Source organism: Orcinus orca, chromosome 4 (assembly GCF_937001465.1).
Source record: "Orcinus orca chromosome 4, mOrcOrc1.1, whole genome shotgun sequence".
NCBI classification, from domain to species: domain Eukaryota; kingdom Metazoa; phylum Chordata; class Mammalia; order Artiodactyla; family Delphinidae; genus Orcinus; species Orcinus orca.
This window is the reverse complement of record NC_064562.1, coordinates 72074204-72088336: the sequence shown is the minus strand read 5'-3', so window position 1 is coordinate 72088336 and position 14133 is coordinate 72074204. Positions and strand designations below refer to the sequence as shown.

Below are 14133 nucleotides of genomic sequence, written 5' to 3'. Positions count from 1 at the left end.
TATTCAAATGCTGAAGGTGCACAAATGAATCAATAAACAGATTTTCTGGACCAACAGAGGATACACTGGTGAATAATGTGGAAATGTTCCAGTTGATACAAGGGCTTGGAATGTGCAGAAATGAGAAGGTAGACTGTAATCAAGATCTGCTGCTGTTGTGGGATGACTTCAGGTACTGGGTTAAGAATTAGCTTAGCAGGATAATTTATAAAAACTGGAAAGTACTCTGAGAATAGCATAGGTTATAGGTATGTAAAATAACTTTTCGCTCATGAAGTGAAAAGTCAAAGTGAAACTGCACAGTGGTACCAACATAGAAAGTCACCAAATGCACGTGATGTGCCTATTGCTGATGCTTATGAATTAAGTAGTTTGGAGAGATTTTCCAAATGAAAAATTTGTGGATACAGATATCTTTTTCCCCCTTGAATTCTAAACACAATCTAAACACACGTGGTTTTTCATGACTATTAAGTAGTAATAGAAGACTATTTTAAAATCTATAACAATTACATTCTTTTTCTCATATAACCTGTAATTAATTTCAGAACAGTTAGGACCAGTTTACTAGTTTATAATTTCCAAATTATCATCTTTATAGTATTTAAAGACTAACTTTAGTAAATGCTAAATATATTTTTAGTATTTAATACTAATTTAAACACTAATTTGGTGTGAATTAGAATTTATATTTAAATTTTCAAATCATAATTCCTATAGTATATAATATTTTACAGTAGTTTTATATCAAAACCATACCCTGATAAGGCCTACAAGATAGTTATAAGATAAATTTATTTGAGTAAATTAGTATATCTGTGTCTTGTGGAAGAAACTAAGTTATACAGAGGCAGATTATCTACATTTAGACAGATATTGAATGAGAAAAAGTATCCTATTTTGCTTCCAGAAAATTGTTTATATAACTGACTTAATGTTCTCTATTAGTTCTTATTTGGACTATATTTACAATGTCTTTGCCAAAGTTATTTAGTTTGTTATTTGTCCTCATTTTAACTGAGACTTAAAAATCTGCCTTATAAAATATCACATATTTAATATATATGAGGACACAATCTGAAGCCTTGTCTGCCTATCTTTAGCTCCATGACTTTAAATACAAAGCAAATAAATAGATATGCACATGATATTAGGGGAAGAGAGAAGGAAAATATAAAACTTACTGGAGAAGAAAAGATTGGAAAAGAATTTCTAGAGACCATAAACCTTGAGCTGGATCTTGGGTATTAGAAAAACTTGGGATGAGATCAAGTGTATTACAAGCAGGGACAATGCATGAATGAAAGCAGACATATTGAAAATAGAATATTATGATTGAGGAACTATAAATGATTGTTCTGGCTGAGTGGAATTGAGATAGTTATGGCCTGATTATGGAGAGACCTGTGTACCAATGTAACCAGCTTGCTTCTATACTTAAAAATTGCTAAGAGAGTAGATCTTAAATGTCCTCACCACAAAAAACAAACAGAAAACCAATTTAAAAAAGCTTATGTGAGGTGATATATGTATTAACTAACCTTTCTGTGGTAATCATTTTGCAATATATATGTGTATCCAATCACCATGTTGTATATCTTAACCTTACACAATGTTACATGCCAATTATAGCTCAGTAAAACAGGAAAAAGTAAAAGAAAGAAACAAAAAACCCACAAAGCAACCAGCTTGGTCTTAATTTTAGTATTAATGGAGAACCACTTAATGGCTTTAAATAAGAGAGATATGTCCAAATTACCATTTGATGTAACTCACTCTATCCGTTTTGTTGAAAAAATGTATATCAACTAGGAGTAGTTTCAAAAATGCCACAGAGTGTGAAAGTTAATAAACACAAAAGAATATAAGGAGAAGAACAATTTATGACATACTTTTAGGAAATAAGTTTTGAGATACATTTTGAACTAATATATTGTCTTGAATTTCTGTTTCTGATCTTTCATTGTTAGTGTATAGAAATGCAACCAATTTCTGTGTATTAATTTTCCAACCTGCAACTTTACCAAATTCATTGATGAGCTCTAGTAGTTTTCTGGTAGCTTCTTTAGGATTTTCAATGTGTAGTATGTCATCCCCAAACAGTGACAGTTTAACTTCTTCTTTTCCCATTTGGATTCCTTTTATTTCTTTTTCTTCTCTGATTGCCATAGCTAGGACTTCCAAAACTATGTTGAATATAAGTGGCAAGAGTGGACGTCCTTGTCTTGTTCCTGATCTTAGAGGAAATGCTTTTTACCGTTGAGTATGTTAGCTGCAGGTTTGTTGTATATGGCCTTTATTATGTTGAGGTAAGTCCCTTTATGCCCACTTTCTGGAGAGTTTTTATCATAAATGGGTGTTGAATTTTGTCAAAAGTTTTTTCTGTAGCTATTGAGATGATCATGTGGTTTTTAGTCTTCAATTTGTTGATCTGGTGTATCACACTGATTGATTCTCAGATATTGAAAAATCCTTGCATCCCTGGGTTAAATCCCACTTGATCATGGTGTATGATCCTCTTAATGTACTGTTGGATTTGGATTGCTAGTACCTTGCTGAGGAATTTTGCAGTTTTATTCATCAGTGATATTGGCCTGTAATTTTCTTTTTGTGGTATGTTTGTCTCGCTTTGGTATCAGGGTGATGGTGGCCTCATGGAATGAGTTTGGGAGTTTTCCTTCCTCTGCAATTTGTTGGAACAGTTTCAGAAGGATAGGTGTTAGCTCTTCTCTAAAGGTTTAATAGAATTTGCCTGTGAAGCCATCTGGTCCTGGACTTTTGTTTCTTGGGAGTGTTTTAATCACAGTTTCAACTTCAGTACTTATGATTGGTCTGCTCATATTTTCTATTTCTTTCTGGTTCAGTCTTGGGAGATTATACCTTTCTAAGAATTTGTCCATTTCTTTGTGGTTGTCCATTTTATTGGCATAGAGTTGTTGGTAGTAGTCTCTTATGATCCTTTGTATTTCTGTAATGTCATTGTAACTTCTCCTTTTTCATTTCTAATTTTATTAATTTGAGTCCTCTCCATTTTTTTCTTGATGAATCTGGTTAAAGGTTTATCAATTTTGTTTTTTCAAAGAATCAGCTTTTAGTTTCATTGATCTTTGCGATTGTTTTATTTATCTCTATTTCATTTATTTCTGCTCTGATCTTTATTTCTTTTCTTCTATTAACTTTAGGTTTTGTTTGTTCTTCTTTCTCTAGTTGACTTATAATATATATATATGTACACAGAGTCTATAAAACAGTTGATTTTAGCTCTACTAATTACAGACAGTATAATTGTGGACAAGTTACCTATCCTATATATCTGAGATTCTCAATGTCAATACTATTACCATTTTTAACTGGGTAATACTTTATTGTACATATGTTGGGGGTGTTGGAGGAGGTGTATCTTGTGTATTGTAGAATGCTTAGCAGGACCTCTGGCTTCTACTCTCTAGGTGCCAGTAGTAACCTCCCAGTCATGGCAATCAAAAATGTCCCAAATATTGTAAAATATTTCCTGTGGGAGAAAAACACCCTGTTGGTAAGCCACTGATGTATACCCTCTCAAAATTCAATGTCTTCAGTAATACTGTGAAGATTTGGAGCACATTAAATGAAAATATGTAGTTCCCGATTGTCAATAAATGTTAGCTTATTGCGTTGTTTTGATTTTATCATAATACATGTTAATATATAGATGTGTTTTTTCTTTGTGAAATATATATAAATTATAGAGGTATATATTTCACAAAGGATTACTTTATTATATATAAATTATGCATATATGATTTTTTACCTGTTTGAAAAATAAATTACGAATAAAGAAAGTTGTGATTATGTTAGATTTTTGTGGGAAATGGAAGAATGAGAAGATGATTTACGCAAGTGGGTGGGTACAACTCTGTGTTTTGAGATGATGGAGATGGCAAAGCCCCAAGAGGAAACAATAATTATTCTTGTGAAACTGGAAAACTCTGAATAATTCTGTTAAATAAAGATATGCTAATTAGATGATGGAAACAGTAGTAAATATAGGTGTGTATTGAATAAATAATTAGGGAAATAAGAATATAGATGTTGGAGCTGGAAAAGAGATGCCAAGAAGAAAAAGGTTGTTACAGTTCTCTACTTAATATAAACAATACTCCACATTGTTTTTTGTTTGTTTGTTTTTGCATCTTATCTAGACTGCAGGTGATTATGACCTACCGTCAAAGAAATGGAGCCTCAAAACTAAAAGAAACTCTGTTTTTACCTGTTATGGCTGGGAAATAAGAATTTCAGTGTCTTCTTTACTTTGGGCTGCTATAACAAAATACCATAATAGACTGAATACCTTAGGGGGAAAAATATTTCTGCCAGTTCTAAAGGCTGGGATCAGGGTACCAGTGTCATAGGGTTCTGATGAAGATATTGAAAGGGATGAGGATGTCACAAAATTAGAAAACTGTGTGCAAAACTACATGAACAATATTAATCTTGCATGTTTTGAGTAAAAAAGAAAAAAAAAACAAGAATAAATTACAGCAATTGTAAAATTAATCTATATTAGAAGTCATACTAGTTTTACTTTTGGGGAGGTTAGTAACTACAAGGTAGCAAGAAGGGGGGCTTCTGGGATGCTGGAACATTCTGTTTCTGAAATAATCTGACTATATGCAGATTATACTTAGAATAATGTATACTTTTTGCTATATATTTTATGTACAAAGGTGAATTTTAATATAAAGTAAAATAAAAAAGATCTTTAAGAGAGTTCATATTATAAAATGAAGAACATATACAGAAATTTGGCCATATAAAATCACTTGAAAAATTCAATACATTTTATGTTGATCAGTTATTATTTAAACGTAGGGAATATGAGAAAATATGTGTGGAGATTACACTAGAAAAAAAATGCAGGAACCAATTCTTAAGGAATCTGTTGTGTTTAATAAAGTTGTTTAAAAATTTATAATCGATTATACTTGTTCATGGAAAACTATCTGGAAAGCATAAAACAGACAGGAAAAAAGTTTTTTTAATCCTCCTAGCCTAAAATCATTGTGAATATTTTGATATCATATGTGGTATTCTTGCTTTTATATTATGATTTAATGTAAATAAATTTCTTTTGTCTTCTTTGGTAGGTTTATTTTTTTATTATTTTAGTTTTGTAAAATACCTACAGGATAATTGTTTACCTATTTTTACATTTTATTTAATCTTTCATATGAGGATTTAATTATGCCAATTAAAATTCCTAGAATATGTATTTTAAAGGCTACAAATAACTCCATTATTTAGCTATAACATAAATTGATTTGTTGGATCCTTTATCCATTCAGTCCACACCTGATGTCTGCCTGAACATTATCATGCATACATATATACATTATCATGCCTGTCTCAATTGTTTCTAGATAAAATTCTTGATACTAAAATAGTGTTTGATGCACAGTGCTAAATTTGAATATACAGCTGACCCTTGAACAACATGGGTTTGGGCTGCATGGGGTCCACTTATACAGGGATATTTTCAATAGTAAATACTAGAGTACTACACAGTCTGTACTTGGTTGAATCCAGGGATGTGAAAGAACTGCAGATAAGGAGAGCTGACCATAAGTTATATGCAGAGTAACATCTACCTTTTTCAAAGGTCAACTGTGTATCATAATTTTAGGGTGTAATAAGTCTGATTGATTTTGGTGGGAAAATTATTGGAGATTTCTTTGGATCTAAAATCAGAATTTAAAATTTAATGAAGGTTGATGAATTTATTCTACCTCTGAACCTGCTGTAGCACTTTCTGTACTCAGTGTGTACAGCTTTTTATGTAGCAGTCTCATATGGCTAATAAGATCAGGACAGTTTATCTTGATGGTTACACTGTTCAGACTGGTCAGTACATACAAAATTGTTTGTGTGGGGGACTCATCAGAATTGTATGGAGTGGTATCTTCCTCAAGACCAGTTTGTGTATCTGGAAAAATCAGGTTTTGGGTCCTTTCAGCCTTTTCAGAAAGATGCATTTGTGCAGGCTCATAGGCTTTGATAAAATCCTACATATTCTAACTAGGAATGTTGTTCTGGGGCATTTTCGGCAAATGTATGTATGTGAATGGGCATGGGAAGCTCTTACTAACCCTTTGAAGGAGGGGTTATTGACACTGAAGTGGTTTTTGGTCTGCCTACTCAGGGCAATAAAGGGGCTTCTTAAATAATACTTGAAATCTAGGCCCATCTTGCCCTCACTCCAATCCTTCCCTGTAAACTAGAATGTCCCATAGATGGTGGTGGGGATCCCATAAATTTTCTTCTCTCTATAGCAAAAGCAAAACCCAGAGCATTCATGACAACTAAATGTTTCTCCCCTTGGATATTACTGGATTCTTCTAAATGCATTCCTATGTCATCTCTTTACCCATACCAATTTGTCCAGATGAGATGGAATAATACATTTTAAAAAGCATATCAGATTACATTATAATATTTATTTGCCCTGAATAAAATTTTTCTTTCAGTTAGAATAAAATATAAATTCTCTACTATCCTCTTGGAAATTATCTTGATGCAATTTCATATGTGTCTCCTCCAACTCCTCGTTTTCTTGTATTCTATGACAAAATTGAATATTCTAAAATAATATATCAAAGTAACATAGATCTAGACTGGTCTAAGAGCCATGCATGACATGTCCTTTCAATACCTCTCCAAATCCAGGATAAATGACTCTTTCTCTTACTCAGTATGTTCCAACTACACTGGGTGACTTGCTGGTCCTCAAGCACACCAAGGTTTTCCTGTCCCAGTGCCTTATATAAATCAGTTTTATTTGTCTAAAACATTCTTCCAGTAATCATTCACCTGGCTAAATACCCTAAAAGTGTCAGTTGAAAGGTCACCCAATTAGAGAGAAAATTCACAATCTCACCATCTGACTCATCCTGCCCCTCATATTACTCAGTCAAATAACATGAAAATACGTCTTCTATATTCTCAAGGAAACAAATCTGTTATGATTATATTCATTTTAAAAAATATTTCTGAGCATATTTTTCTTACATTTTTTAAGCACCATTATAGAACTACAGCTAAAAGCCAAAATTCCATTTTAGCAGGGAACTTCTGCCTCCAAAAATGCTTTTGTACATTTCCATGATCAAACCTCCTCTGAGGGAAAGCTAATTATAGGCTTCAATATGCACCTGGGTGAAAATTAACTTTTAAGCAGCCTTTAAAATGGTTTTTAATTATTATCATTATGCAAAAGCTGCATAAATGCCTTTAATTGTACTTATAAAGTAACATTTGCTGTAATCACCTCTAATATTCAGGAGCAACTACAACAGTTTTCTTTTTTATTAAAATAAAAATATAAGTAACCCTCATTATTGATTCACAGGTCATTTTATTTTATGAGCACAAATGTTATAAATGAAGTACAGCAACTGCTAAAATTTAACATGCATTGAATGATAGTTACTCAAAATTGAGCTTAAAATATCTTGAAAATATGTTTAATTACTGGAAGATGATTAAAGGTCAATATACAAGATATTCAGCTATAATGTTGAATTTTATGATTTGATTACCCCTCAGTATTAGGCATAATATCTTTTCATAGAGAAATATAATTGAACATGCACATTTAAAAAATAAGAATATATTTCATTTATTTTAAAAAAATTTAATGCTACCATATTTGTATTGTCTCTTTTAAGAAATGGTATTGCTTAAAATTTCTGTGTCTGTGTCTGCGTATGAGTTAGAGAATAATTTTCCACAAAACTCTTGCTAAAAGACAAAATGTGTTGAGTCTATTTTTATTTAAATTTAGCCAGAAATTTAAAAAAAAAACACATGCAAAAAAACCCAAAAACACCTTTAAAGTAGTAGCTTTAGGGAGAAATGATGAAGGGGTGGGGAAGTGAGGCAAGAGGCTGTGATAATACGGGGTGGTATAGCAGCTGATTCAACTTTTGTACTTTTGTTTTTCTTTTGATTTCTCTCCCTCTCTAGCACTTTTTATAAGAAATGTATAAAAGATGAAGATGTGGTATTTTAAAAGCACTGTTTGCAGTTTTCATTTTTGGATAGAAAAAAATCATTCTAGACAATTATTTAAAAATTAACTATCAATGCCTAAATTAATTTAACTATGATGCTTCTTTGTAATACTATATGTAATCACAAATCTAATATCTGTCAGAAAATTCTAATGTTAATTTATTAAATCTTGAATACTTATTTTCAAAAAATTTAAATACATTATTAGCTACCATCCTAATATTTAAACTAATATTTAATTTAAATTGAAGATGCAAAACTGTAGCTTGCCAGGCATCCTAATTGTTACATTAAATGATTTGGAGGCAGAAGCTAATATCTGTGTCCTGTGATTTTATTTTTCCACTCCTGCTTAAGATTATTTCCAGCATTTGTTTGGAATGGGACCTTTATTAGTAAAGATATAGTAAGTTCTACTTGGATGAGGGGCAGATTTATGTGAAAAACTCACTCCCTACTTGGTCCAGTCTACTTTGAGTAGTTTCCTCCTGAAGACCCCTTAAACTGATTCACATATAAATATGTAGAAGAGAGTTACTAAACACAAAGTAAATGAATGGATAACTCAATCTATGAAGATATCATTGGACATTAATTCATATATCTATGCATTTTCCAGAAGAAATATTCATAGTATATTTTTATATACCAACCAGTAATGGTATATTTTCAGTTTTTTAACTTTTGAGAGTTTTGTTTCTTTTGATTATTAATGGTATGTTCTGCAAAAGTGATGGAAATGGAGAGCAAATGCATTCTAATATATTATCATGGAGAAATGGCCTGAGAGAAGACTGATCATGTGAACCAGGACATTTAATACAACCAGGGCAGATAATTTTTAACAGGCATATACAGGTTGAGGTAATATCCATTCCTTTATATCCCATGTAGCCCAAGGAATAAAAGAACAAAGACTAACTTTAATATTGTCTTCATACATGTTTTAATTAATTTCAATTAATGCTACTAACAATTCATTTTATCTTTAAGAATTATTTTGTCTTTTAACTAAGTAAACTATCTAAAAAACAAGGCCTGCATTATTTATTCCCTTTTCTGCTCTCATCTACTGTTTGTCTACAGTTGACATTTAGTTCCTTTAACAAATCTATCAATAAATAGAGTATGAAAATTTGAATGTTAAATGGCAGTATTTTAGTACTGTTTCCCAGTTGATATGGCCAATCATAGCATTTAACTTGTTCCTTTCCCATACTACAAGACTTCTTTTGACCAATCCCATATTACTTTGATGATGATATCATGCATAGACATACCTCATTTAAATTAGAAATAAGACCTATTTGTCTTTCTCTATTGAAAGCAGGGAATTTATGAGTTGCTAATATCATCATAACCTTTACATTGACATAAAAATCACAATTGTTGAAAATACACACACAAGAACTTTAGAATTTGATAATGTAATTGCATCTTATTTATAAGATGAGAGTAGTCACATTTTTCGGGAATATAGTATAATGAAACATATTTGGGATAGCCTATTACATCAACAAATAACTATGATTCCATACTATTTTGCTGAATGAATATTAGTGAATTAAACTTTGTTGTTGTCTTCCCGTGAGATATATTAATACTGTGCATTTGGGAATGATAAAGCTTTCAAATGGGTGCTTCTTTTATATCTTGAAAGTTGGTCACGTATATTAACAGTAAACACCCACAGAATGCATATAGACCTACCTTTACCAAGGATATTTTGTCATATATGTATATATCTAAACGCTTTAATGAGGATATATTGATATATGTATATCCATCTATCATCTATCTATCCATCTGTTTATCTAGATACATTTATATCTAATAATTGGAAAGGCTCTAGAAATTAACCAATGTAAATAATCCCAATTTAAATATGAATAAACTAAGATTTTAAAAAATATTTACCTAATATGTATTTAATTTTTGTAATATCATCCCTCTCCTTGTCAAAATATATATGCATATTTACATACACACTCATACATATACCACACTGACTTTGAGAAGACATAAGAATTTAAAAATATGAAAATAAAACAAAAAATCTTTCCACTCTAAATCTCAAAGTTCCAATGCACTCTCTCTTCATCATCACATATAATCTATTTGAAATATATATATATATTTCTATATATATGCATATATAAATATGATGTATATATAAATATATATTTCAATATAGTATATTCAAATGATTTAATAAGTAATGTCTAGAAAATATTTTGATTGTTATAATTTCAGAATGATATACAATGTATATGTTATGAATAAGATTCATGGCTAATTAAAAATATTTAACTTTTAATATAGGAAATTGAACTACTGACATAAGACATTTGATATTTCTCAATAACATATTGAACAATAAAGAAAAAAATTAAATTACTATCAAAATAATATGTAAGATTCAAGTGATTTAAATGTTACAACTTTTTAAAATATTTACTTTTTAAAATTCAGATATTCTAAATGGTCTTAAGCAAATAGTTATGAAATATTTAATGCAGTAAGAACATTTCATTCAAGGATCAGTCTCTTACAAACATACTGGATGCTATTTACCATTAGTTATATCGATAATTTCTACTTTTCATTTACCTCAAGTTTATTACTCTAAATTCAGCTAGAGTCTACCATTTTGTATTTTTACTCAAGCAAAAATACTGTTGTTTGTGAGTTTCTGGAGCATAATAGGCAACTATCCTTTATCAAGTTTGATTTAGTGAGTTTATATACTGCTTTCTGTATATGAGATAAGATCACTTATTTTTTCTTACAGTATAAATGGAATCATTGCTGATTTCCTATGCATATAAGAACTGAATTTCTTCAGATACATCTTATGTTTCTTTTGTGCCCACAAAGACATCTGGATACTCATCAGAAGTGTAAAAATCCCAACTAGAAGAAAAAAGAAATAATTGTTCTTTATTTCTTATTTTTATTATGGATATAGCAAGCTATATTAGAAAAAAAATCATATATACTTCTTAAAATATTTCTCGTGTTGCATAGTTCTCTATCAATTTTCTTTACTCATGTATATTGCCTAGCATCATATACATTCAATCAATATTTATTGCATAGCTGAATAAACATAAAAAGTATATAGAGATCAAAATAAATCTATGTTTTTTACATCCCACTGCCACAAAATACTCCCAAATAAGGAATTTAAAAATATCCTTGAATTTTTCAATAATAGTTTTTCATATGTGTATAAAATACTCCTACACACACATACACACATATGACAAGCAGCATTAATTTTAATCCACATTTTTGTACAGTGGAACAAAGAATTGATGAAAAGGATATGACACATATCCCTTTAATACATGGAGTTCATTACAATTTAACTTCCTTGTGTGTTAAAATGACCAGCGTTCAAGATTACACATTCATGCTCCCAGCTTTCCCTTCACAGATGCATATGAACACTTGAAGACACAGTACATGCAAGTCTGTGCACATGCACAAGAGAGGGTTTAAAATGAAGTGTATTATTATTACCACTCCTTTTTAACAAAAGCTTGTTGCTTAATAAATATATTTGGACTACATTTTCTAGCTTGGATTAAGCCACAATTATATAGAGATGCATAGTAAATAATGTTCCAATATATTTTAATACTGCTAAAAAAATCCAAACTAAAAATAAAGGCAAAAAATCCCTTTACAAACATGTCTAATTTTAGTACCATACAATCTGTTCTCAGAAATCACTTCTCCTAAAGGTGTATCTACTTCAATTAAATGTCAGTAAACACAGATCTCACCTGGCAATGTTTGCGTCATGACTGTGAAACTAATCCATGATCCAATCTGTTAGATTAAAACATAAATTAACAAATATTGATAGTCAGTCTAGAAATTTGTTCACTTGTGAAATTAAATAGGTAATTTAAAAACTAAACAGTAGGAAAATTCTAAGTAGAAATAAATTTCCTAAAGACAATAATTTTGTTGTTAAATATAATAAAGTTATTAAACAATCCCATAAAACAGTATCATATTCATAAGAAAATGAGACATTATTCCAAAATTTTTGATAAAAAATAAAATCCTGAAGCTTCTCAAGACATTTTATATGATGATTATAAAATTTTCTTTAAATCTAGATAAATATATGCACATATATTCTATATTCTGCAGGGAAAATTGTGGTTGAACTATTCCAGTTTCCTATGCCTATAACTTAAATTGAAATCTATATAATCATCTATATCTTTGGCTATACCTATATCTACAGACAAAACATATACACATATTATCATATATATATATTAATCTATAATACATGTAAGTACATAAACACATGTATTTAGTATATTATCAGATAAAGTTCAGTTACTTGCATACATAGCTAGCATACCTCATAGGTGTAGTTAGGACATGAAACCAGGAAAAACATCCACGTAAAGGGGTTATAATTTGGACTTGGAAAACAGGCATTATTTCCTTTTAAAAAGTAGAGTAAAATGTCAATGATGTTACATATTGCAAATTTGATCACATATTTATTGTATAATTCTAAATTCCCTAGAACAACTATATACCACATGAAATGTCATCATATATTTACAGAAACCTATTTCACAAATTACTCAGAAGAGACCCAGTTTCAAATGTTATAACCTTTTGACTGAAATAGAATCCCTATCATTTTCTGACCATGTCTACAGCTATGTTGCTGTAAAATTACAGAATACCACCATAATAATCAATTGTTTAAGTTTTAAAATCAAACAATATATAGATATTACTTTATCAAAGTAGAGCAGCAGTATTGCATACTGAGATTCATAAATGTGTTTTCACAATTGCATGCCTCTTCCTATTCTCCTTTTAGTGTCAAAGAATATATTTTTGGTTGAGAATATTAAATACCTCAAACCTCTTTCTATTAAATTACTGAAAATCCAAAGAGAAGTTCATAATTATGTCATTTATATCAGAAAAGTATGAAAATCGCTCATAGGAGGATTACAGTGAATATCAGTATAGTTAATATTCAGAAATACCATATAAATTATTTCTGCTCAGTAATCAGGATTGTTATTTACAACTCTCATTATACTTAGCATATTGTCACTTGATTTTTGTTAGCTACTTTTTGCCTTTCAAATTTTTTTGAGAAATATTTTGGATAACAAATTTATAATGATTTCAAGTTGAACTTTGAGCTATGACATTTTGTAAAAGTAAATATGAATTATAAAATTACTGTTTATTCTCCATAGCAAGATTTAATCAGATAACACATCAACTAATCTCTTTTAGTTGTAATTCTAAAGTCATAATGAAATGTCAGTATGTTGTTTTCAAAATTGTAACTATTGTTGAACTATCACAGTGAAAAATATATTAGGCAATGTGCAGATTTCATGCATTGCTCATTTCAAGATAAGGATAAATATGTACGCCATTTAATAGTACAGATTCTCTTGGTAACATTTATGTAAACATCTTTGTGTAGCCTCCATATATTCATCAAAAGAAAGATAATTGAGGAACCTACCCACGTTATAGTAAGTGACTTTCAGGTGCAGAATGTGCACACAAGGTAATTTGGGTTAAAGCCAGTTTATGACTGTTCAATTCCTGGAGGTAGTGGAATGATCAGGATCCACAAACACACATTTCTTCCAGATGTGGTTTGCAGATTAAATAACCAATGTGTCTTGTGACACAGAAAAACCTAGTTTTCTTTCCCAGTTTTTGGACTTAAACTAGTTAAACTCATTGATGGAAGAACAGTCTGGGACCCCAGGGAGAAAGACTGCAACATGGAAACAACTGTATACATATAAGGATTCTCACAATCATTCATTAAAATAACTTCACTAAACTATCTACGGTCATCTGTCTGGGGAACTGTATACTAGTGAGAGTAGACTATCCCTACATTTTAAGGACTGCTAAACACAGTTAGTCCACTGCTTCATAGGGGTTATTTCCCCAGACACTGAATGAATAATTGGAATATACATACTTTGTAGTTTGCATAATCCCATTGTGCATTGATTTACTGGCCTTTGGGGCAAGAGCTAGTGGGGAAATCCAAGTGGA

General features: G+C 30.5%; 1 protein-coding gene across 1 annotated transcript in view; it reads right to left on the bottom strand.

Annotated features, from left to right (window-relative positions):
* Nucleotides 1–7829: 7829 nt before the first annotated feature.
* The window catches only part of TECRL (trans-2,3-enoyl-CoA reductase like), a 94883-nt gene continuing 88579 nt past the window's right edge, over nt 7830–14133 (bottom strand). Inside the window, exons 10-12 of the mRNA XM_004268353.2 lie at nt 12437–12522; nt 11841–11886; nt 7830–10962 (exon numbers count right to left, since the gene is read on the bottom strand). Coding sequence (XP_004268401.1) covers nt 10835–10962; nt 11841–11886; nt 12437–12522 — 260 coding nt within the window. The 3' untranslated portion in view covers nt 7830–10834. The remainder of the gene's footprint in view (nt 10963–11840; nt 11887–12436; nt 12523–14133) is intronic.